Source organism: Globicephala melas, chromosome 17 (genome assembly GCF_963455315.2).
Source record: "Globicephala melas chromosome 17, mGloMel1.2, whole genome shotgun sequence".
NCBI lineage: Eukaryota > Metazoa > Chordata > Mammalia > Artiodactyla > Delphinidae > Globicephala > Globicephala melas.
Window position 1 is genome coordinate 2,810,745 of NC_083330.1, and position 23,174 is coordinate 2,833,918.

Here is a 23,174-nt window from a genome sequence, read left to right on the forward strand (position 1 = left end):
TTAGTGATTGAGGCAATTAATTATATTAATAAATATCCAAATATTGAACCATCCTTGTATCCCTATAACATCTGCTTTTTGCTATTAATATATTAGTCTTTTGATACTCTTCTGGGTTATTATCTATAAGGAAAAAAGTATATTCTATATTTTTAGGATTCAGAGAATTCAATCTAGTCCACAAGATCCTTTTGATTATGAGAGAAATGTATTAAAATCTCCCTTAAAAATTTTTTTGTGGTGAAACACACATAAATTTTACCGTTTTAACACATCTTTAAGTGTATGGCTCAGTACCATGAACTCGTTCACATTGCTGGGCAACCATCACCACCACCCATCTCCAGGATTCTCTCATCATCCCAAACTGGAACTCGGCATCCATTAAACAATTAACTCAACATTCCCCTCACTCCTCGGTCCCTGGTAACATCTATTCTACTGTCCGTCTCTATGAATTTGACTATTTTAGGGACCTCATGTAATTGGAATGATACGCTACTTGTCCTTTCGTGTCTGGCTTATTTCACTTAGTATACTGTCTTCAAGGTTTCTCCATGTTGTAGCTTATATCACAAATTTCCTTCCTGTTGAAGGCTGAATGATATCCCACTGTATGAATATACCGCATTTTGTGTATACATCCACTGGACATTTGAGCTGTTTCCACCATCTGCTATGAACACTGACGTACGTCATTATATTAAAAGTTCTCCTGGGATTAATATTGTTATCTTTAGCCTGTGTTGATAGGCAAACACAGATGTGGCCTGGCTTTTTCACAAATTAAATCTTTTATTATTAATTTCACTTTTTTCTGTTTAATGCTTTTAACAACCACTATCTACTAGCTCCATGCATATCTTTCTTCTTATACTTTAGCAACCTGTTTTAGCAGTATTTCTTGTGATGGCATAGTTGTTTTCTGTTTTGATCATACCATAAAATTTCTTTTAATAAGAGAAAAGTTGGCTAATTAATAACCAAATACTGGAGGACTGTATTAATCTCACTATTTTATGTTTAGTATTCACTTTATTATTTCTATTATATCCTATCTAGATTTTTGCTAGTTTAATGAAGATAGTATCCATTCCTAGCTCTTCTCTGCTACTCATTATACGCCCTCCTCTTTCCTACTTGACTTAATCCATGCCTGGATTAAACCTTTACAATTCTTTAACTTGTCACCTGGCATCACTAGATACTGCAAAGATTGTTTACTGCTACACTAATCCTCTCTCTCATTTCATCTGTTTGATTTTTAAATCTTTTTATCAAGTTTTATTTGTTCTTTTGATTTTTTACTCTAATCACTTAACAATTATACGTCCTATTTGGTTAGCCTATAATTTTTATATCTAATATTACATTTTTCTATTAGCATGTAGTATCTATATTTTTCAATTAAATCAAAACCATTGCTTTTTAAGTGGCATGCAACTGTGTAACCTATCTTTATTAGTTTTATTAATTTATTTATAGACCAATAATCAGAAAACAAATCTCAAGGACTCTATTACATAAATTCAGTTTACAGAGTTTGTCTTTTTAAAAATAATTTTGCTTTCTAAAAATCATTTCCTGACTCTTTAATGTTTATTAAGCATATTCCAGAAAGATGAGGTTATTCTCTTTTTATGTTGTATCCTGTGTGAAAAATGGTATAGTTTCACAAATGTATGTACTACATTAAAACAACCTGCTCTGAAATTTCTTTTAAGAACGCAAATATTACTACTTAATAGTTTATTTCATTAATTTATTTTTATAAAAGGTAAATACTCTTTTTCAGTTGATTCTAAAAGATAACATTTTTTTTTTATGTCTGAAAGCAAAATGTGTCCCACGACTGATAGCTTACAGCCAGTATTACCGTTAAGTACCAGCAAGTCAAAAACAACACAAAAAAACAAAAAATAAACCAAATGGCTGGGAAACAATGCACGGGGGCTGCAAGCAGCAACAGAGGTGTATGTATTAGGAAGAGACTGGGCGCTCCTCCAGGACCTAAATATGGATGTGAGAGAAAAGTCACAATCTTAAGAGTTCTTTAAGCTCTCTGTGCCTATGTCTGTCTACTCAAACATAGGTACTGCACCGATCAAAGCAATGTCCTGAAGTCATTAACTGCACACCATCATCTAGGAAAGAGTAAACAAACCATGTTTAAGACAGTTGTTCCACCCTAAGATTTTGTAACTGTTTGCAAACGTAGGATGACGAACAAAGCACACGCCTGAAATTTAAAATCCAGACAAAGTAATCACAAAATATTTTTTCAAAGTTTGTTATTTTTCATGCTTTTGGCATGTTTCCTCTATAATTTAGACTACTCTGCTATTTAGATTTGAATGCTTTTATTTTTTAATAAATTTATTTATTTTGTATTTATTAATTTTTGGCTGCATTGCGTCTTTGTTGCTGTGCATGGGCTTTCTCTAGTTGCAGCGAGCAGGGGCTACTCTTCGTTGCCTGCACGGGCTTCTCACTGCGGTGGCTTCTCTTGTTGCGGAGCACGGGCTCTAGGCACGTGGGCTTCAGTAGTTGTGGCTCGTAGGCTCTAGAGCTCAGGCTCAGTAGTTGTGGCGCATGGGCTTAGTTGCTCCGTGGCATGTGGGATCTTCCTGGACCAAGGCTCGAACCTGTGTCCCTGGCGTTGGCAGGCGGATTCTTAACCATTGCACCACCAGGGAAGCCCAAGATTTGAATGCTTTTAGAAGCAATCAATTTTTTAGATCATTTGCCAATGCCTAGTTAGCTAATAGTCCACAAAAACATTACCAAGCATGTGAATAAGACATTATTCTGTTAAATAATGCCAATTTTTAATTTTAAACTGTACTAGGTATAAATAAATATCACAATTACCACTGCAAGTTGTGTCCTTGAAGCAACAGTGTGAAAAACTGCAGGCATCATAAGGGACTCTTCAACTTTTATCTCCATGTCATTTTCTGTTGAAAAGGTAGTTTTAGGAATAGCAGGTAGACGTTCCGATAAGATCATTTCCTTGTTAAAAAGAAAAATTGGATTTGTGTCCTACAGAAGTAAAAATTCAAAAAAAAAAAGAAGTAAAATGTTACAAATACCGAACGTGCACACTGCCCTCCATACACCAATCAGATACACATTCCTTGCGACCACGAGCCCTGAGCCCCTCCGTGAAGCTGGAGTGCGTCTGCATGGAAGGAAAGGCCCTGGACACCTACCGTCCCGGCACTGTAGGTGCACACTCTCCGGTCTGCAGCCATGCACTCTCCCCCGTTGACCACCAACACCTGGTGCTGAATAGCGATCTTGTACTTGCTGTGGATGGCATGTTTCAGGTCAGCCACACTTTAAAAGAGGGGGGGCAGGGGGCCAAAACATCAGCTATTTACATTTGCCCAATGACAACTTTTTTCATTATCCAAGTGGCACTGTGTAAAAATACCTGACAGATAAATGAATTTCACTCTAAAAATTTCCCCAGAAACAGTAGTAAACACTACAAGCTTCTTGTTTCTGCAGCTGGATTCCATAATCAACCAGCCAATCATAAATAACTAGAAGGTCAACGATCACCCGTGTCCCACACCTAAAAGTGAGCTTATGAAATGCAGGCAGTAGAAACATTTATTTTTGTGATCTTTATATAACGTAGCAAAGGAACATGCTCAAATTAGCATCAGGTCTGTTAAAATCCTCAGAACAAAGAATGTGTGTTAAAATCTCCACATCACATTACACAAAACACATGAAGTCTACACCATATGGAAATCGCTTTCTTTTCCTAATCTTTCAAAAAACCATTCCTTTACAGGTCAAATCAGATTTTATAAAAACTAGAACTTTCAAAAAAATAATTTCATAATTCCAGTAAAAAATAAGATTAATTCGAAATTTTATTCTATCATTAACAAACAAAACAAACACTATTGACTTTATTCACATAAAATAATAAAAACAGTGACGAAAAACCACAGGGCTGGTACATGCTGGTTTATGTAGCTATAGCAATAACCCCCTCAGCAGCGCCCTGGGCAACTCAGAAGAGCAACTAGCTATGAAAACTTACTTCTATTCGACTGCTTTCGTTTGAAATCAGTATGTTTACTCTGAACAACACAGTCACGCAAACAGAACAAAGCACAACTTAACAAATTTATCATTAGCCCTTTGAGGAAGATGACAACTGTATACGTAATATGCTGAGGATAAAAAAGTGAAGACTTGCCATACTGCTACTCTTATTTAATAAAGGAATAGTATTCTCAAAATCAAATCTTTCTTTAACTTTTTAAATGTACAAAATGCAAAACTGATGAGAATCAATGAAACCCAGCTCACGTTTGCACTGTAAGTTCAGTGTCAAATGTCAGGGTGGTTCCAGTGTTCACCAGAAATACATACAACTTCATGATGATTTCTCTGGGTTCTGTGAGCTTATACCTCACTCTGATACGATTACTGAAAGAAACAGACAAGAAAAGTGGTCAATTTACAAACGCAAGTACAAAGACAATTATGCTCACATAAGACAGAGCACAGTTATACTACATAAGCAACAAAAAAACGGAATAGGTTTTGATGTCTAGAACGGCTAACTGGACAATTCAGTAAACTTGTTGCTTAAAAAACAAAAATGAACAGTAATGAGGCTAATGAGAAGTGTAACTTCTATCATAAAGAAAAATAATTTGTTCTGAGGAAGAAAGAAGATAGTAGTTAGAACAGTTTGGTGTATATTTCACACTGCTCTCATGGACCACCCTACATTAAGAAGAAAAACAAAAATTAAAAATTTGGTCCAACATCATCCTAACTCCAAAAGTTCTTCCCCTGCTTCTACCTTGTAACAATGAAAAAGTCTTAAGGTTAAACTTACTAACAGCAAACAAGAAGAGCCACCACTTGCAATAGGAGGGAAAGAGTCAGTCCCTATTCCTTCCACCAGGTGCCTCTTACTCTGAGTTCCACCTCCACGCTGAGTTAGAAACACTTCACGTAAGAAACTCTGGCCCTTACAGTTCATCACTTTGTGGAACAGCAGAAAGTGCACAGGTCTGGGAATCAGAATATTTAAAACAACCCTGCCATCACCTAGTTGTCCAAGTCAAAACCCCATATATAAAATAAAGCTTCCTCATCTATAAATAAAAGGGACAGATGTCAAGAGCTAGCGTTTTATTTTTAACAACTGGAGGTAAAAATCCCCAATATCAATGTAAGTGATGAAAGATGACAAATACATTTCCAGAAACTAGTAGTTATCTTTATGCTCTCTCCACATGAACTTAGAGCAGATGAGGGAAGAAAAAAGCAAATAAGGCTTTAAAATTAATGTTTCCAAAATCGCTATTTTAAATGCATTAGATCAAAACTCCGTTATAAAGGCAGGAACTGTGACTTACCGTCAGGCACTGTGAAAAGGATTACCACTTTCTTAAAAAGCAGATTAAAAGTGGCTTATGTTTGCTTTGCTTGATACTGGCAACTGAATGGCATTACTGGTTAAACTCAGTGAACTGGAAAAGAAAAATTTCTGATTATAGAGAGAAATAATTCAATGTGACTACAAAAAACGGTTAAGTGCTCTTCCTTTTAACATTACCTTCTGAAAGAGTAATCTCTACTCTGCTTCTCTTCCTACCTGCACATTCACTGAACCACAAGCATATGACCTTGACCTACACCACTGCATTAAAAAGACACCAAACAAAAGTCCCCAAAGAACTCCCCAACACTGTCAAGGCGTACAGCCATTTTTCAGTCCTTAAAATATAACGGCCCCACTACTTGCATGCTTAACTGTTTCAGTTTCTTCTTTTGTAAGACAGGAATAAAATGGTGCCCGTAGCACTGGGCCTCTGAGGCAGCCCCTCGGCTTCCCCCAAGTCCCCTTGCACGTGGGCAGAGCCTGTGATCTGCTTTAACCACTGAGATTCGGCCAAGGTGATGGGGTGCCACTTACATGATGGCTACTCAGGACCATGACCTCCCTCCTGCCAGCTTCCATGGAATGCACTGTCATAGGGAGAGGCCCACGTGGCAAGAAACCGAAGTCAACAGCCAGAAAGAAGCCGAGGGCATCAGTCCGACAGCCTGCGAGGAACCACCGGTTCTTGACAACCACAGCGAGCTCTCGGAAGCGGATCATTCCTGCTAAGCCTCAGACAAGACCCCGCCCGGGCTGAAACCTTCACTGGAGTCTTGTGAGAGACGGTGAAGCAGAGGACCCCGCCGAGCCGTGCCCACAAACGTGGAATAATACGTCTGTGCTGTTTTAAACAGCGAAGATCATGGTAGTTGTTCCTCAGCGACAGGTAGCGCGGCAGCCCACCATAGGCCCACAGGACAGCGCTGGGCAGGGCCGCCACCAGCCTGCCCGGGCCCCTCGTCCTCCTAGGCCACCTCCCTAGCGCTCGGCTGGGACCTCACCGCCCCCCCGGAGCTGCAGAGGCACCACTGCCGACCACCGAACCCAGCCTGAACCACTCCCTGGCCCCAAGTTCTCTACACAACCCCTCTCGAATACGCTCTGCCACCTGAAACTCTGTTCATTTTTCGCTTCTCTTTGTTGATGGAACCGACATTCACCCACTCTCACGTGCTGCCCTAGATCTTCCGTCTTCCTCACAGATCCATAAACGTCGGTAACGATCCACGTCTGCTTGGTTCTGACGCAACATCTACGCTACCTACCCCTGTTCCTGTGACTACCCAAGCCCTCGCTGACTCTGGACTTTCTCAACCGGCTCCCCACCTCCTTGACCCCACCCCCACCCCCACATATACCCTCCCACCGCCCTCAGGGAGGCCATTCTCAACCCGGGTGGTCAGGCGCTTCTGCTCCGGGACACCAACCAGGGTCAGGATGACCTTAACAGCAGCGGCCACCGTTTACCAGTATTTACTATGTCCCAGGCGACTGCTCTAAACGCTTTACTAAATGAAACGTTTTCATTGGATCCTCACAAGAATCCTTTACAGTAGATACTATCATCATCCTCACTTTATAGACAAGGAAACTAAGAATTACGGGCTTCAGTAATGTCACAGGGTAATGAGTGAGGACTCAAACCCAGACAGTCCAATTCTGTCTTCTCGGGTCTCTAACCATAATGATAACACCCAGGAAAACAGCAGACGCTGCGTGGCTTCTTCCTCTCCACCCGCAGCCTCCCCACCGCTTCCCACCCCTCCCCAGCTTGTCACTCCCAGATACCACCCTGCCTACCTTCCTGAACAAAACTAGCCCTTTCAAGTCTCTGAGCCTTCGTGAGGGCTGTTCCCCAGCCTAGAGCCTCCTTCCTTGGTCTGCTGTGATCACCCTCCCCCTGCCCCCACCCCCACACGCACAGTCTTTCACAGAGTTAATCACACAATCCTGCCATTAGCTGTGCTGACTATGTCCTCCACGTGCGCTTCTACGCTGCATATACTGTGATGTTTCTTTACAGAGTTCTCACCTCTACTGAACGGCAAGCTTCTTTAAAGCAAGGACCCTGTATTCCTGGGAACTAGCTCTAAAATACTTTCTCAATAAAATGAATGATTAATCTTACACCAGTAAAGGATTTCATTATGAAGACTGCTAAGAAGTCACATGCGTGGCACTGACCACAGGTTCTTTATCTCCACCAAGGATAAGTAAGGCTGCATTTCACCCACCACCAACACACTCGCCCCACTACCGATTATGGGTGATGCAACTGCTCTACAAATGCAACCCCAGCGGCTCAGCCCAACTAAACAGATACCTAACTTACACGAAGAGATATGCTCCCGTTACACTACAGTAGAACCAAATCTTTTAATGAATAAAGGAAAGTGACTAGGAAGCCAACAGGCTGAAGTGATAAATAAAGAGCTGATTATCAGGGCATCCCAAGCAGCAGAGCTGGGTCTCTGGGTAATAATAAGCACGGTCCCCTGCCCACCCCTGTGGGGCTTGTAGTGTGAGAGAAAAACATGTGAAAAATCACTGAAAGTTTAAATGAGAATTTCATACCAGAACATTATCCAGACTATCTTGACTTCTCTAAATTACTTGTCCATCACTTAATAATCATCCTTCCACACCATTACAAATACTTCATAAACATCAATATTGATGGCCAAAACGCATTCCAGCCTGTGAATTCACCACAGTCTAGTTCCTGTCTCCAGGTGTTTGCTTTTCAATCTCACAGGTACACATTTGTTCTTATGCTTAGGATCATTCCCATGAAGTAGATCCTAGAAGTAAAACTGCTGGGTCAAAGCATCCAAAATTTCAAGGCTGTTAGGCTTGCTTCTCTTACCAATTTATACTCCTCAGGCAACGCACCCAGTCAGCAAGGTCGCTGTACCCTTGCTATCACCCTATTTTCAAATGCTTGCTAATAGTATTTCATTATTTTACATGTAAACCCTGTCTCTGATTATTTGAGTTTGACTTTATTCATGCATAGGTTGCCTACTACGTACCATGCACTATGTTAGACGTGGGATGTAACAGTAAATAAGACCAGCACAGTCCCAGAACTTCTGTGAACCTCAATTACCAGAAAAAATGGAAACTCATCTTATCCAGTGAGCTTAAAAATTAAGCAACACGATATATATATAAACATCCAACGCAACGCCTAAGACAAGCACTCGAGAAACGTACCCAACATTAGATTCTGTAGATTCTGTACATTCAAGGGCTGAGCATTGAAGATACAGAAACAATGGAAAAAAATGTAACATCTGCCGCCAGGAAAAGTAAGCAGAACGACCATAATCGCAATACTGTCTAAGAAGTATGTAGAGATGATAGGGAAACAGGAAAGGCACTCAGATTGACAAGAAAAGAGCAGCGAGAGGGTGCATCCCTAGGGAAAGGATGCAGACCTGAGCTGTTATCAAGAGAGGAAACTAGAGATAAGCAGGGCATCACATGACTGCAGTCAATGAAGATTTCATGGATAAAAGGGCGAATTAGTTAAAAAATGTCAGCGAATGCACAAACTTTATCTTACAGGTGAAGAGGAGCCATCTTGTTTCACGACAGATTATACAGCTGAAGTATGTGACTAAAACAGAAGTATAACAACACTGGTGGCGCAGATGATTCATTCATTCACTCACTCACTCACTCATTCACTCATTCATTCATTCATTCATCCAAATCCACCCAATGCCTATGAACTTAGGCGCCAGGACTGGGAATTCTGTGAACAGAACAGATGTGGTCTTTGCCCTGATGGAGTCCACCATCTTGAGGGAGAAGAAGGCATCAAACAAGAAGAAAGCAAACATGATGTAAGTTGTGATGATTACAATGAATGAAGAGTGGGCAGGAAGGAGGACCTACTTTAGGTTGGGGTGACGGCAGCAGGCCTCTGTGTGGGTCCATTTAGACAGGGTCGCAGGGGGTGAGAGGAAGCCCGTCCTGGGAAGGTGGGGAAAGCACTACAGGAAGACACAGCATTTCTCTGAGACTAAACATAAAGTCTTTATAATAATCACTATATTATTCTAAGTTTTCTTTCTCTGTTTCCTTTTCAATATTATTTACCTTTTTTGTTTTGGTATAGTTTCACACATAAGAAAAAAGGTAACAAAAATAGTACAAAAAACTCCCTTCTGCCCTTTGCCCAGATTCACCCACTGTGCTCCACTGCTTTACCATTTGGACCAGTTCATGCTACGTGCACGGTTTTCTTTCTTTCTTCCTCTCTCTCTTTAGATACATATAAATATTAGATATATTTTTTCTGAACTATGAGAGTAATCTGAAGACAGAATAGAATGTCTCTTTATCCATAAATATTTCAGAATGTCTATTTCCTAACAGCAAGGATTTTCTTGTACATAATCAAAGTACATTTATCAAATCACTGATCACTACTGTTTATCTAATCCACAGACAATATTCAAATTACTGCCCCAATAATATTCTTTGAAGTTTTTTTCTCCCAATTCAGGATCCAACTCAGGACCATGTGCGGCATTTAGCTGTAAAATCTATTTAATCTCCTTCAATCTGGAACACTCCATCTTTCCTTTTCCTTTTCACGACCTCACTCTCAGTCAATCAGGAGCATCAGAGATTAGCGACCGACCTCAGTGTCGCCGTCCTCCTCCACAACACCTGCAGCAAATGAGAGAAACTGACAAGCTGCAGCAGCTCCTGTGTCCTTCAAACAAACCTGGGCGCCCGCCCAAAGCCGCAGCTCAACCTGTGACCCGCAGTCATTCACAACACCGACAAAAACCTGAACAAAACTTATCTGAGACTGAGTCTGTCTGCACACCTGATGAACAAGGTACCAATTTCAAGGATAGTTCTGATGTCAGTGGCTCTAGAACTCAGCAGAACTCCACTCCACTGTATCGGCACACTTGACCCCATCACTGAGCATTCAGCTCATTTCAACAGCTCCGAAGCCCACCCACCCCGATAGGATGTCCCATGTTTTCATCCCCTGACTATGGTTTACAGCCATCAAACCGGCAGCGTGAACCAGAGCCCCCTTCCGAATCTTCACTCCGCACTCTCACCGTCAGCCCGCACAAAGGGCCTCCCCTGAACAGTGTGCAGAAAACCCAGCTGGCGAGGTCAGTCATCATTCCCGGGGTCCACGGCACTGAGGGTCTGCGGCACCTGAAATCATCATTGCTGGTGCTCACGGGGGGTGCACCATATGCGGTCATCACGCTCAGCATCACTTCACTCACTTTTCACAACACGTAAGATACCTATAGTATTACCGTCCCCCTCTGCAGATGAACAAAAAGGCTCAGAGCTTTCTCAACTTGCCGAAGGCAGAAACTTATTAAATACACGTTCCAGGGCCTTGAACCCAGGTCAATGAATAACATTCATTCAATAAAAATTCACCTGAGACTCTAGTACATCCTAGGCATTTTCTTGGCTTTGGGAATAAAGAGAAAACAGTATAATAAAATTGCCTTCTCTCATAAAGCTTACATCTTAGTGGGCAACATGAGAATTTTATATCTAAACACAAACTCCCATGATATCTACTTTCAGAAAGAACAGCGAAAGAAGAAGAAAAAAAAGCACATTATTTTTAAGTAAAAGCAATTCCAACATCTACGCTAGCTCTTTTCTGTTTTATTCCTTCAACTGTGCGTACAGCTGGGAAACACGGCATCAGTCCCAATCCCCAGAGGAAATGGGGAATGAAGATGTGTGTCTGGCCTCCAGGAGCAGCCAGAGACTACAGGCCAGCCACGGGACGCTAGGTGATGAAGCCTCAGTTACAACTCTGCCCAACGACTCGGGTAAGCCCCAGGGCACCATACTCCGTGCTGCGGCAGAGAGGGCAGCACGGAGCCTCCCTCGACCCGGTGGTGGGCACCACCAGAGCTCAGTGCCTGGAACCCTTCCAGACTCCCCTCCGTGCGGATCTGCCTCTGTCTGCTTTTCATCTTAATGTGTATCCTTTCACTATAATAGAACTGTAATCATAAGCACAGCACCTTCCTGAATTCTGTGAGCCTGGGGAACGCCAGACTTTGCAGTCAGCTGGTCCGAAGTGAGGGTGGTCCTGGGCACCACCAAACTTGTGGCTGGTATCCCAAGTGAGAGCGGTCTTGTGAGGACCACTCCATCTAAGTCCAGATTCGACTAAACCACCGCACAGGGCTTCCCTGGTGGTGCAGTGGTTAAGAATCCGCCTGCCAATGCAGGGGACACGGGTTCCAGCCCTGGTCCAGGAAGATCCCATATGCCGCGGAGCAGCTAAACACGTGCGCCACAGCTACTGAAGCCAATGCGCCTAGAGCCCGTGCTCCACAACAAGAGAAGCCACCGCAGTGAGAAGCCCGCGCACCGCAAGGAAGAGCAGCCCCCGCTCGCCGCAACTAGAGAAAGCCTGCGTGCAGCAACGAAGATCCAGCGAAGACAAAAAATAAATACATTAATTAATTAACTAAAAAAAAAAACCTATATAATACGATTCCTCTTTTTGGATGATAATAGCATTTTGGTTATAAAATAATAGTTGTAAAAAATAATTAGTTCTAAAAAAATTCATGTGTAAAATGATATTTGAAATGTTCTAAAATAGTCTAGCAAAAGCAAATTTAAGAAGGAAGGAAGAGAGGGAGGGAGGGGAGAGTTTAGCTAGACAGGGGGATAGATAAGATTGGCAAAATACTGGTAATCATTAAAGACATTCAGCATTCATATATTATAGGTGGGAATCTACTATAAATAATTATGACCTTCCTGAAAAGCAACCGGTGTTCCTGGGATAGGTAAGTAAAACTTTAATAAACACACACCTCTCTCATCTCAAAAGCAGAGATAATATCTTCCTTGCAGAGCTATCGGGGGCATATCTGTTCTTCAAAATTTACAAGATCAAAGTAGTGAGACAAGGGGAAGTGAGGGGTGAAGGGGTGAAGCAAGGGGTGAAGCAAGATTGGCCATGAGATAACTACTGAACAAAATGACACTTACATATGCCTGTGCAAGGGTTACACGCACACCAGAAATTATGAACCTGATCTCCCACCGTTCATGCTGGACAAAAACTTAATTCCTCCCACACCTTTTGGTCATCCTTTCTCATGTTGATGGATACAAGTCACTGAAACACTTTTGGAGCAGCCTTTCACTGTGGTAAGACAGAGCTAAGAAATTTTCTTTTCCATAATTTCTCCAAGGCAGTCTTCATCCCACTTTCAAGTAAGTCTGGACCCAGCATCTCCTATCAGCTCTCAGCATATCATATTCGCAGCCAATCCATGAAAATGAGCAAAATATACAAATAATGCCTGTACAGAGGGACTCTGTGGCCACTGTGTCCACAGAAAGGCATAAATATTATGCTTCACTACCTAAAAGGAACAGTAACAACTGCCAGTGAAATGAAAATCCTAGCTTCCTACAAGTGAGCATAAATACACAGAAACACACAGACCAAAGCTGCACTGTGCACCAACGCCTGACCCACATACAGCATAAAGGCCAGTCCAGGCTTTCTTATTCTCTAACTGCAGACAGGAAAAATGAAATTACTGCTGAGCTAAGAGTTCCCCAAACCTGTCACTGCCCTGAGAGGAAAGACGCCCTGGACGACATCCACAGTACCGACCTACTCCAGGGAGGTTCTATAAGGTAAATTTTGTGTACATGGAAACAGACAAAATTGAGTCTCTGTCCTGAAGGGTGTACCATCTTGCAGGGGTAACAAGCAAGATGTAACTAACAATTCAAAGAGCCAGATGTGAAATAAACAGTAAACGAGAAAGATGTCCGGTGACTCTCACACAAGCACTCTGTCCCAGTCCAAGCCAAGGCATATCACAGAGACCCCTGCTTTTCCACCACTTGCATTTCCTCATAAAGTTGCCTGATCTCAAGTTCTCTCTCCTTTACCTTAGCTCCGCTAAGACTAAAGTCCTTTAAAACAATCTATTTCTATCTTGAGCTGTAACTTCAACCTTGTATGACTAATTTTTAGGTGGTCATGTCACGGCTTCACAGCAAGCTAAGTTTGTTTGGTAGAGGAAAGATTTTATTTCTACATTTAATTTTATTTTTTTCATAATCTGCAGACTGGACACAATAATAAGGGAATGGAAATAGGAATCTGTACGTGAGCAAAATAAAAGCTCTGGTCAGATTCTAACTGAAAAGTATGGGTTATAAAATTAAATGTTCTAAAAGGGTAACAGAATGAACAAAATATATTTACTCATGCTAATATTTTAAATTATTTTAAAAGAAATGTCATAAGACCTATATAAAGACCAATTTTGTTTAATCTAAATCAAAGTTATAAAATTTTACTGAGTTACATCTTCTCCAGCCAATCCATGAGCCACATGGCTTCACTGTCAAGTAAACAGAGTTAAAAACAAAAAAAAACCCAATGTCCTCATCAGTACACATCCATCTGAATTTCTATTTCCTAACCTGTAAAGTAGGGATATTAGCAATACCTGCCTCATACTGCTTTTGTAGAAAACAAATAAAAGAATGCCCACAAAAGAGCATATTCAGCACACTGCCAACTCCACAGTAAATACTCCAAAATGCTGCCTAGGGACAGGAAATATCTTGTGACATAACACAAAGTACTCAAGATTATCTGTTGAATGAATAGGTCCTCACGAACAAAAATTCCACTACTAGCAAAGCAGAGTTCAAATAGTAACTGAGAGAGATCACACCCAAGTAGCTAATTTTTGGTAGTTTCTTTAGCAGCCAACATATTCCAAGGTTCCTTAATAAAAAAACAAAACAGTAATAATCACCTCTACCTTAAACATATCCTTCTCTTTATTAACTACCCCTCCTACCCACCTCTTTGTTTTTACCAGTGGTGATCAGTTTGGTTTAACATGTCTTACGTGAAGAAGTACTCCCTGGCACAGACCTAACAGCCCCAAGTCTGTGCGCCCCTCTGTCCATTTTACTCCCAGGAAGCGATCTAACTCAGCACTGCTACTGCACACCTGGGCCAACAGCCTAGCTCAGCTCCTTCTACCTGCAGCAGTCATGTCAAAGCCATCCTGGAGGACATCACCAACTACGCAATCTTAGTCTCACTTTAATGTCACTGTACTGCTCCCCAAACTAAAAACGCCTGATAACATCTACGCAATCATCTAAGTTCCTTGGACTAACATTCCAGCATCGCCTTTCTACAGCTCGCTACATGAAGCTGCACACCGTTTCCGCTGACCTCCTGAACAGGGAGGAATAAGCTTCACCTTTTGTGCCCTGGCTCCTATCATTTCATTGCCTCCATTTTTAAGCAAAAAGGTCAAAGACATCCTTCCTTACATGCAATTAATTATAAAGTACCAGCACAGAAGCCAACTGCTGCTGAAGGAATTACAAACTAACTTTATGTGCCTCATATAAAATATAAGCTTAGTTCCTAATGTAACATTACTTTCCACCCGTCAAGATTTTCTAAAATTTGCCATGTCTTTTTATATAAACTTTTTCTTAATTTCTACAAGATGAAATCATACTCAGTTTTACACAAGTTAACACAACGCAATTCTAAATTAAAACCAAAGGGTCAGGGGCTTCCCTGGTGGCGCAGTGGCTAAGAATCTGCCTGCCAATGCAGGGGACACGGGTTCAATCCCTGGTCCGGGAAGATCCCACATGCCGCGGAGCAACTAAGCCCGTGCGCCACAACTACTGAGCCTGTGGGCTATAGCCCGCGAGCCACAACTACTGAACCCACGTGCCACAACTACTGAGCCCATGTGCCACAACTACTGAAGCCCGCGCACCTACAGCCCGTGCTCCACAACGAGAAGCCACCGCAGTAGAAGCCCGCACACCGCAAGGAAGAGTAGCCCTCGCTCGCCGCAACTAGAGAAAGTCCACACGCAGCAACGAAGACCCAATGCAGCCAAAAATAAAAATAAATTTTTTTAAAAAAGAAAGAAAATAAGCCAATATTAGATTTAAAAAAAATCAAATGATTAGTAACTCAACCACTGACACAAAATTTTCTTAAAATTATGTGGCCCTTTGCATAAACACTGTCTTTAGTTTGTCGGTTGAGAATACAACTTACCAGCCTGCTGTACATATATTGAGACACTGTAGGAAAGAACATTGATCAAAACACATCAGACATACTATAACAGCAATTAAAACTAGGATTCTGGTCCATTAATAAATAACACATGGAACAGAAGAGATTCAAACGTATCTTTAAACACATACACACACATACACAATAGGAGAAATCCAAATTGAGAGAAAGTAAAAACTGTTCAAACAAAGTATTATACTAAATGGCTATCCACAGCATGCAGAAAAACAAAGTCTATTTAAATACCATTTTTACACTTCAGATTACTATTAATGATTAATGAATAAAACTGCTGACAAGGTAACAGTGAGCACACTGGCACAGTTCTGACAAGAATATAAATTGGTATACCTTTTAAGGAGATTTAATCTGGCGATATGCACCAAAATTTAAAATGTGCAAACCAGAAATTCCACTTCTTGAAAGGTATCGGAAGCAGATAACCAGGCAAGTGTACAAAGGTATATATTCAATGATTTCCATTACAGCATTATTAACAATGAAACATCAGAACAATGACTGTCATAGGTGCTGGTCAAATAAACTACAGTTCAACTATATAATGTGACATTACTCAGACATTTTAAAATGTTCATTAGATCTAGACCCATCGATTAATGATATATTTATCATTTAGTTACAGAAGGCAAGTTACAGAATATATCATGTGATTCTGTTTGTGGATTTTATTTTTATTTTATTAACTAATACTGAGGGGTATATACGCAGATACAAGCATTAAAAAAGTTTGGAACATGGGCTTCCCTGGTGGCGCAGTGGTTGAGAGTCTGCCTGTCGATGCAGGGGACACGGGTTCATGCCCCAGTCCAGGAGGATCCCACATGCAGCGGAGCGGCTGGGCCAGTGAGCCATGGCCGCTGAGCCTGTGCATCCGGAGCCTGTGCTCCGCAATGGGAGAGGCCACAACAGTGAGAGGCCTGCGTACCACAAAAAAAAAAAAAAAAAAGTTTGGAACAACTTAACATCAATGTTTTTAACAAAGGCTATCTCTGGATGCAGGACTTTCACGCTCTCTGGTGTCTTTAAAATCACATTTACAATCTGAGGTTAAAAATACTTGCTTCCATTTCGAAAAAGAAAAAAAGACAACACTCTACACCTTCCAAAGAAATAAAGGACCTGAAGATACTGCCCTATAAGAGCTGGTCCAGCTAAGAGACAAGACAACCCTCCCCACCTGCTGGTCCCAGGCTGGCCCCCAATCGGGGCCCCAGGGGGACTCACCCCGCTTACTTTGCACACTTCCCTAGATGGCCATTCAAGTTTCATTCACTGTCTTGATGTGCACATAAGAGGGAGAAGAGAACTGTGAAAAGAACGTGAGATCACGAGTCAGAAGACCTACATGCAAGTCCCGCCCCCACTACCGACTGTATGATGCCTATGGACCTCAACTAACCTGAATTGTTCTGATACGAAAAGGAAGGAGACTCCCCAACTCACAGGTTGTGAGAATGCAGAGAAGAATCTACACATACACAGGAGGGTTATGCAAACCGACTGCAAGACAGTTAACTCTCCCAGACTTCTGTCCTCAGCTCAGGACCAGCGCCTGGCCGCTGCTGTCTCCAGTCAGAAACCACACTGTTCCTCAAACTCAACACGTCTACATTTCAACTCAGTGCTTTTCCTTTAAAGCTATTCCCTAAGTTCTTTTGCGAACAAAACGATGGTTCTCCTGCTACCCAAGACTTCAGTTATTTCTGTCTAAATCCTATCCCTCTTCCCCTTTATAATCAAACCCCTCATTCTCCAACGACATAACCCTTCTTTCAGAACCTGGAAGCTCTCCTCATCCGGCTCCAGCCCTTCCTGAACACGCCCTCCACTTACAACACTGCGGGCAACGCCGCCTCGTCCCTCCACCCCGGAGCCTCACTGTTGCCAGAGCAGCTGGCACACCAGCGGCCCACCGTGCCCCGCCGTCTGTGACCTGGGTGCAGGACCCGGTTGTGTACACAGACAGTCTCCCTGAACTTCATCTTCTGCCTGCCCCGTCAAACGTGTGAAGCCACAGCTCTGGCCTAAAGCTAGATTCGCAGGAAAACAGCAAGAGCCACCCGTGTCTGAGCGCCAGCTCTCCCACGCTCAGTGCACCTCTTCACACCAGTTTATGAACTGAAATCATACCTTCTGCAGAGTGTATGAGAGGGACAGCAATAATGCATTTCAGATTATGGTGTAAGGAATATAATAAAAGCTTCTAAAACGGTGCCAATTGTAATTTTAAGTAATCTTCAACATTCTAGGACTTCATCATCAACCCCAGTTTGTCTTTCTTAAAAGTATCTCCAGCTACTCTCCTACACGAAACCCACACTCTCACTTTATCTATACATAGTCTTACCAGATAAAATAACTCGCCCCCATTTCGTCTCATCTGAACTTTATTCATCCAACTGTGATCAAAAGCCCTTCTGGGTACTTCCCTGGTGGTCCCGTGGTAAAAAAAAAAATCCACCTTGCAATGCAGAGGACACGGCTTCGATCCCTGGTAACAAAGATCCCACATGCCGCGGGGCAACTAAGCCCACTGTGTCACAACCACTGAGCCCGCGTGCCGCAAACTACAGAGCCCACGTGCCACAACCAGCGAGAGAAAATCTGCAGGCCGCAACTAGAGAGAAGCCCGTGCACTGCAACTAAGACCTGAGGCAGCCAAAAATAAATAAAATAAATAATTTTTTAAAAAAAGCCCTTCTGGGAAGTCTTCCCTAGTCACAGGTGGCCCACAGTCTTCCCTTCCCTGCCTTGAACTAACAGAGCTCTTCACTAACTATCAAGTGGTGTGAATTATCTTATTGGTGGGGGGGATAATCTCACATCATGAAAGGACATCTGTTTCTTCTGGATCCTCCTGGGGTAAAGTCAGCTATAAATGAGGGGGAAAGGAGAGACATATTTTTAAAAATACTGATTCCGCTGCATTTATTCCCAGACATACAGGTGTTACAATTGTACTTTCATGCCCATAAAAACAAGAAAGCATCTCTCATACTCACAAAAGACAGTGTCTATCATTTATCATTGGAGATTAATTTGTAATTTCCTCTTTGAGAGATTACCACCACCATGATCAGGTCAGTCACTCCAGCTTACTGTCAACCGGTCTAATCCATTCAAAACTCAGAATCAGCTTCCCTACTTGGGGAGACCAAGGGGAAAGCCCCAGACAACAACTCTGCCCCCCCAAACTGAACAAAGCCAGTCATTATTCACCCTACTTTTATTGAACACCCGACATAAGCCAGACACTATGCCAGGTGCTGGGAGTACAAAGACCCTCAAGTTGCTTTCAAGTCTAGCAGAACACAGGAAATGTGGATGACGCTGGACAAGGTGGACCAAAAGCTTCATAAAGAACAAGGATTAGGAAAACTGATTTGCAATTCTGCAAACTGTAATTCAGCAGGTGGACCTCAGTGAGGGCCACGGGCGCTACACCAATGAAACTAGTAATGTTCACCACAAATGGAGTTGTCCGGGTTACCCAGGGACTGCAAACTGGGCTTCAACCTCTCCAGATCAGATTTATTCCCATCTGATCCTCCTCTTTCTCTGCCAAGAAGAAAAGAAAAGGAGAAAAAGAAGGAAAGAAGAGTAGGTCAGCCATCTTCCTTACACTCCCCGAAAGAGAACCTTTCCATAAAGGCCCAGGGCGTCCTAAATGAATGCCTTGCCTGCAACTAGACGGGCCACCTGACTGAAGGGCAGCACGACAGACAAGAACGGAGGCAAGAGGAATACTCTCAGCAGTGTGGAGTAGGTGCTTTGGGTTTTTCCTACGTGTGCAGGAAGGACATGTCTATCTGTGGACAGTTTGGTTTCTCAAAAATGAGATAACATCGTGCATACGTGCAATTTGTTTGAGTTGAATAATATAATATCATGGGAATCTTTCCGTATCAGTACATATAAATGTATTACACACCGTGATGTCCTGACACTCATAAAAACTGCATAAAACACATGACTTAAAGATAATTTGGAATTGGAAATATTACTAAATACACAGTCTAAAATATTACTCCCAATAGAGAGTATCATTCGATTTCATCCTTAATACATTTAAAAATTTTTCATGTGTCATTTGATAGATTCTCAGAATAACCATTAAAATGAATTTAAGTCAGTCTGCTACAAAATAGCTCTCCGGCCTCCAAATATCAACCATGGAAGCCACAACCGTTTTTTCAGTATTAGTGTCATCGTGATGATGCTAAATCCAGGGCTGTGCGTGGTACAATTTTGAAATATCAGTATCGACTTATGACACCTTCTTTAAATATGAATTGTTTTTTTTAACTCTAAAGTCTCACACAATGGTATCTACAGCAAAATTTTCTAGTTCTATGCTTCAATTTATAATAGATCCTAAAAGTAAAAAAATGGAACCAATACTATCTTTTACAGCAAATGTTGAATTAGTTTCATTCTATTAAACCAGGACTATATGTAAATATACAGCAATATCAAAAAAGGATGTGCACATCTGGAATTTGCAGTATAATGGCTAAAACAGCCTTGGAAATATGAACAGGTACTGTACTGATGCGACTAACATTTCGATATTCTGCTGGTTACTAACCAGTTATGTGAGGCACATGAAGGAAAACATGATGCAAATAGTCCTGAACCAGCAACCAAAGGAGGGGGAGTCACCATTATTTCGTCTCAGCGTAATTACAAGCCAATAAAATATGAGATTTCGACAGAGAGCAAAATTGGGGGAGGGGGGCGGTTGCGGGGAGACACTGCGTAACCCTCTGGGTCCCCACTGGACGGAGGAAGGGACCCTTGCAGCGCTACAGCCCCATACCTGCAGAGAGATTTAACCGAACAGCAACTTCACCGAGCCATGGAAGAAAGGCCCCCCCTCCCAGGGCCCTGCACAAGGGGTCCAGGTTACAGACAAATTAGCTTTACTAGGTCCCCAATATGGAAGAATCAGAGTCATGTAATAATGAGAATATGCATCCTTTTCATCACTACATAGAGACGGCAAGTACTCCACAGTCTGCTCCCCCAGCACAGTGTCTGCTTCAGCATCTCGGAGCAGTCTGCGTTTGCAATTTATCTTCCTGAAAACTTCCGGTGTTTCACCATTTCCTACAACCTTGTATACAAAGCTTACATATAAAGTTCCTTTTGTTCACTGCTCGTGTTGCTGGAGCTAAAACTGGGTCCTGCTGGGGTTTAACATTTCACGAGCAAAGGAATGACTCTCAGCCCAAGCTGCTTCCCAGCTCTGCCAGGTTTACTGAACAAACCTCTGTGCCTTTGCACGTGGGGCTTAGAGTACGCTACCTTCCTTACTCAGAGCCCCGAAACCTGAGTATCTGTGGAGCCTCTGCTACCACCACACGCTCCTACTGGGCTCCCCTCGCTCGCCCCGCCCACCTCAGCAACCTTCTCCCCTTCCCTCGTATATGCCAAGGTCCTCAGAGCCTTTGCATTTACAATTCCTTCTTTCCCCAGACAGTCACACAGTCAGCTTCCTCACTTCTCTTGGGCCTTTCCTTCAGATTTCCAATTAATGCTTAAATAGTAATTAACTGTATACAGGACTTCAATTTTCTTTCGTTATAAAAGGCAAAAACAATATCGAACACATTCCTGTATTCCTTGCAATAAGTTCAACGGTCTGCCTTGGTAAGGAAATACTAACCATCTAAATGAGTGTGCGTGGAAAGGGACTGCTAGATTTTTACCTGAGTTGCCTGAACCAGTATTTTCTGAACACAGAAAGCTTAACTGGGGATACAGAACAGCATTACCTGAATGAGAAAATTTCACTACCCACTACTTTTTTTGAAGAGTTATATACAGCTGAAAAGTAAAGCATAGGGCAGGTGTTCAAACATTTGCTTAAATGCATGACAATTAAAGATAGTCTCAAAATCAGAGGCTAAATAAAAGCTCCTCAAGCTTACATAATAAAAATTTTAAGTTCAAAAGTGTGGCTTTTCAAAAACAAAGGTCTTGGGCCCTCTGCCCCTTCTGACAATGAATTTCGTCTGCTAGAAGTCAAATCTGCCATGTGTTCTGACCTTGTGCTTGTTGGCAAGGGCCAGAAAAACACTGTCCTCAGAGACGAGTTTCGCCTCCTCGCCTTCCCTGTCATCCAACATCACCATATAAGAATCAGGCCCCAAACTAATCCTGTGACTAACATAAAAGGTTCCAAACAGACGAAATAAAATTACTTTTTAAAACCGTGGTCTGAGTCCATGTCCGAGGTCCATCAACAGGCATTTGCCAACACACACGTTTATCAACAGGAAGCATCTCTTTTCTAAAACTCTACCTTTTAAACACAATATTAAACACGAAAATGTTGCTGAGAAAATGTGTTCACCCAGACCATATTCTATTGTTGCAACATTAAAAACAGAAAGGAAAAAGAGATCTTCACCTCGCCATCAAGGGTCTCCTTACGGATCCAGTCTGCCACCTTCCTCAGTGGTCCCTGGCTGCCCCTCATAGTAGCGTCAGGATCGGAAGCGCGCTGCTTATATCAAATACGGACATACAACGGCGAGATTCTTCATCAAACAGGCTGTCTGTCTGCTTAAGCTGAGTACCCTGCTCCTAAGCGGCTCACCTTCCCACCCTCGGGAGAAACCACACAAGCACCACCCACACACGAAAACCTAGAAACTATACAAAACGGCGGTTAGGCCCTGCTACTGCGGCCCAAATCATTGCTCCCTGCCTGGCGGACGCTCTTCTCCGGCTTCGGATCTCGCAGCAACGCGCCTCTTTATCAACAGCGGGCACCTGCGCCTGCCCAGGGCCCCGCGGGGCGACTACACTTCAGACGGAGGAGACGCGGGCACGAAACCACCTACAACGAACGCAGCGCACGCGGCAGGCGGTGGCAGGCACGGCGGCGATGACCCCCCACGAGGGCCGTCCGGCTCCGGCCGCGGAAGCTGTGAAACCCGCACCCGCGCCTCGTCCCGCGCCCGCCCGCGGGGCGGTGGAGGCTGAGTCATTCCCGGGAGTAACTTTATCCGCATCGTGCCCTCGGGGAAGCCTCGCGCTCCGCGGCGGGACGGAGCCGCGTCTGGGACCCTCGCCCCGTCCGGCCTCCGAGCCTGACACCTCGGGGCCCAGCCCGGCGGCGGCGGCGGCGGCGAGGGTGCGTCCCTGGGACCCGGCGCTCCCGACGCCGGCAGGAGGCACCGGGAGGCCGGGGCTGCACAGGCCCCCGCGGAGCCGCCCGCCCCCGCCTCCCCCGCCCGGGGACCCGCTCCCTGGGCCGCGCCCGAGGGGCAGGACGCCGCACTCACCGGGAAGCGCCTCCTCCTCCGCCGGCGGCAGCAGCAGGGCCCGCGGCTCCCGGCACCATCTTCCGCCGCCGCCTTGTCTTCGGCGGCTGCTACCAACCGTCCATCGGCGCCGCCAACCGACACAACTGCCGCGGCCGGGGCCGCCGCCTCTGGGCGGCGGGGACGGGCAGGCCCCTCGGCTCTGGGTCGGGGGCCGGGGGAGGGCGGGCCGCGGCCGGTCAGAGCCGAGGGGCCGGGCGACGGGGAGCCGAGGCAGCGCCGGGCTCAGCAGGGCCGCGGACACGGCCGCCGCGGGTTTGTTATT

General features: G+C 43.5%; 1 protein-coding gene across 4 annotated transcripts in view; it reads right to left on the bottom strand.

Moving 5' to 3' along the window:
* RB1CC1 (RB1 inducible coiled-coil 1) overlaps positions 1-23,174 on the bottom strand; it is a 60,477-nt gene extending 37,303 nt beyond the window's left edge. For 2 of the 4 annotated variants that reach the window (XM_060287018.2, XM_030859774.3), the window contains exons 1-5: positions 22,871-23,173; positions 5,397-5,510; positions 4,333-4,452; positions 3,213-3,339; positions 2,872-3,042 (exon numbers count right to left, since the gene is read on the bottom strand). In XM_060287018.2, the coding sequence (XP_060143001.1) occupies positions 2,872-3,042; positions 3,213-3,339; positions 4,333-4,403 (369 nt within the window). In that variant the 5' untranslated portion in view covers positions 4,404-4,452; positions 5,397-5,510; positions 22,871-23,173. Of the gene's footprint in view, positions 1-2,871; positions 3,043-3,212; positions 3,340-4,332; positions 4,453-5,396; positions 5,511-22,870 lie in introns of all 4 variants that reach the window. The other 2 variants (XM_060287020.2, XM_060287019.2) reach the window with 1 other exon arrangement.